The sequence below is a fragment of the Cucurbita maxima genome, unplaced genomic scaffold (assembly GCF_002738345.1).
Source record: "Cucurbita maxima cultivar Rimu unplaced genomic scaffold, Cmax_1.0 Cma_Scf00017, whole genome shotgun sequence".
Lineage (NCBI taxonomy): Eukaryota > Viridiplantae > Streptophyta > Magnoliopsida > Cucurbitales > Cucurbitaceae > Cucurbita > Cucurbita maxima.
Window position 1 is genome coordinate 1,117,406 of NW_019272033.1, and position 3,068 is coordinate 1,120,473.

The following is a 3,068-nucleotide window of genomic DNA, read 5'->3' on the forward strand; positions in this document are numbered from 1 at the left end:
GGGGGGGGGGGGGGGGGGGGGGGGGGGGGGGGGGGGGGGGGGGGGGGGGGGGGGGGGGGGGGGGGGGGGGGGGGGGGGGGGGGGGGGGGGGGGGGGGGGGGGGGGGGGGGGGGGGGGGGGGGGGGGGGGGGGGGGGGGGGGGGGGGAATGGAAGAAGTTATAATATGTTTAGTAAACTATTCAAACACCTGAGTATAACCAATAATGTTTTCTAGCTGTATGCTTTTAGGGCGATCAATCATGAGCAACACAAATTCAACCTTTGGTTTGAGTGACCGATACCTTCCGTTGCTAGAAGGATACATTAGTTATTCTTCTACTTAGTTTTTGATACCGTACTAAATGGAAATCTTTCAGTATAAACTAATAACTGAGGATGAGTTTTTTTATCTTTGCTTCATAGGGTGTTCAATAAGATGGGTACTCAAATATTTCTTCACAATCTCAATTCTGACATTGTATGTATCTTAAATTAACAGTATTGTCACTAACTGAATTATGGCCTGCTTTGTATAAGTAACATTATTTTTCAGTATACTTGACGATTTGATCTGATGTATCTACATATAACTTATGTAGAGATTTTTCTCTATGAACTTTCAAAGATCTCGATTCTGTATGTAAGATTTCAGAACACTTGGACGCCTAATGCCCGACCTAATATGATTGGAATTATATGATTTCACTAATGTTATGATGCTTCGGTTTTCTAATGCACGTGTACACTTTCTCTCTATCTGCCAGTGCAGGATTACCCTAGCTTATCGTTACACTCCATGTTGATCTTTCTATTCATATATACTTAATACGTGATACTTGCTTACTAACACAGTTGGGATGTTCTTGCAGTCGGTTCTTGCAATGTAGAGGTCCATTTGCAAAAAGAAGGCACCCACTGGTTGACTCTTCAGTGGTTTCAGAAATCAGAAGATGTCTAGAGGATGGCACTGAATTTCAAGGCGAATTGTTGAACTTTAGGAAAGATGGTACCCCATTGATGAATAAATTGAGGTTAACACCTATCTATGGAGATGATGAAACAGTAACCCATGTTATTGGTATCCAGTTCTTCACTGAAGCCGATATTGATTTGGGACCTGTGACCAGTTCTACAACGAAGGAGTTAGCAAAATCGTCTGATAAGTTCCATTCTGGCCTTTCATCTTTTCGCTTTACATCTGTTGGGGACCGAAATATTTGTCGTGGTGTATGTGGTATTCTCCAATTGAGTGAAGAGGTGATATCGTTGAAAATACTCTCACGGTTGACGCCCAGAGATATAGCGTCAGTAGGATCTGTTTGTAGGCGGTTTTATGAGCTGACGAAAAACGAGGATCTCTGGAGAATGGTCTGCCAAAATGCCTGGGGTAGTGAAACAACACGTGTACTAGAGACTGTGCCTGGTGCAAAAACTCTTGGCTGGGGCCGGTTAGCCAGAGAATTGACAACTCTCGAAGATGCTGCCTGGAGGAAGCTGACCGTAGGGGGATCTGTCGAACCCTCACGTTGCAACTTCAGTGCTTGTGCAGTTGGTAATAGAGTTGTATTATTTGGTGGGGAGGGTGTTAATATGCAACCGATGAATGATACCTTTGTACTGGATTTAAATTCTAGTAAACCAGAGTGGCAGCATGTTCAAGTTAGTTCTCCACCTCCTGGTAGATGGGGTCATACTCTTTCTTGTGTAAATGGTTCTCATTTAGTCGTCTTTGGCGGTTGTGGTAGACAGGGCTTGCTTAATGACGTTTTCGTGTTGGATTTGGATGCGAATCCTCCAACCTGGCGTGAAATATCTGGATTGGCTCCTCCGCTTCCAAGATCATGGCATAGCTCCTGCACTCTTGACGGCACCAAGTTGATAGTCTCTGGTGGTTGTGCAGATTCTGGAGTACTTCTGAGTGATACTTTTCTGCTCGATCTCTCAATGGAGAAACCCATATGGAGGGAGATACCTGTAACTTGGACTCCTCCCTCTCGGTTGGGGCACACATTATCTGTATATGGTGGCCGGAAGATTTTGATGTTTGGAGGTTTAGCGAAAAGTGGACCGTTACGGTTTCGATCAAGTGATGTCTTTACAATGGATTTAAGTGAGGAGGAGCCATGTTGGAGATGTGTAGCTGGAAGCGGAGTGCCGGGTGCTGGAAACCCAGGAGGGGTAGCACCTCCGCCTAGACTGGACCATGTCGCTGTGAGTCTCCCAGGTGGCAGAATACTGATATTTGGTGGCTCAGTGGCGGGTCTTCACTCTGCATCACAGCTTTACCTCCTTGATCCAACAGAAGAGAAACCAACATGGAGGATATTGAAAGTACCTGGACGGCCTCCAAGGTTTGCATGGGGACACAGCACGTGTGTCGTAGGGGGAACGAGGGCAATAGTCCTGGGAGGTCAAACTGGAGAGGAGTGGATGCTAAGTGAGCTTCATGAACTATCATTGGCCAGTTCTCTCATCTGATTTGAAGAGGGAAGAAACAAAGAACAGTTGAGAGAGAGAGAGAGAAAGAGAGCCATGGATTGCAAGATTATGGTGAGATTGATTGATGTGTTGGGAGAAATGTTGTTGGTCTGGTCTGGTCTGGTCTGGTCTGGTCAGGACTCTCTGTATTAGATATGTTTGTTCCAAAAGAGCATCATATTATTCTTGTATGGAACTGTTCTGACTCAGAATAAAACTTTAAAATTCAGTTTGAAACGAGTGACGCCAATACCGATTCTTGCGTTGGGTGTGAGTTTTAGCAAGAATGTTTTCTTCCATATTAGGGGTTAGATTATGTTGATAGAGGGATAGGTATCTATATATAAGTGCATACTCTTAGTATCATAAGAATATTTTGGTCTCTAATGATTCAGATTCTATAGTAGAAGGATTTGGATTTGGAATTGGAAGAAGCAAAGAGGGAGTGAGTCCATGTCTGTCTGTAATAACTTTCTGCCCAGGATTGGAACAACCAAGATGTGAAATACACAAGCAACCACTGCTGGTTCAGTTCCTTCAGCCACTGAAGGAAGAAGGAAAAAGGCGTCCATGCAAAACACCACCACCCCCCCCCCCCCCCCCCCCCCCC

At 45.3% G+C, this 3,068-nt stretch overlaps 1 protein-coding gene across 1 annotated transcript in view; it reads left to right on the forward strand.

Annotated features, from left to right (window-relative positions):
- The window catches only part of LOC111492326 (adagio protein 1-like), a 12,209-nt gene extending 9,514 nt beyond the window's left edge, over nt 1-2,695 (forward strand). The window contains exon 2 of the mRNA XM_023141627.1: nt 850-2,695. Coding sequence (XP_022997395.1) covers nt 850-2,458 — 1,609 coding nt within the window. The 3' untranslated portion in view covers nt 2,459-2,695. The remainder of the gene's footprint in view (nt 1-849) is intronic.
- The last annotated feature ends 373 nt before the right edge of the window (nt 2,696-3,068 follow it).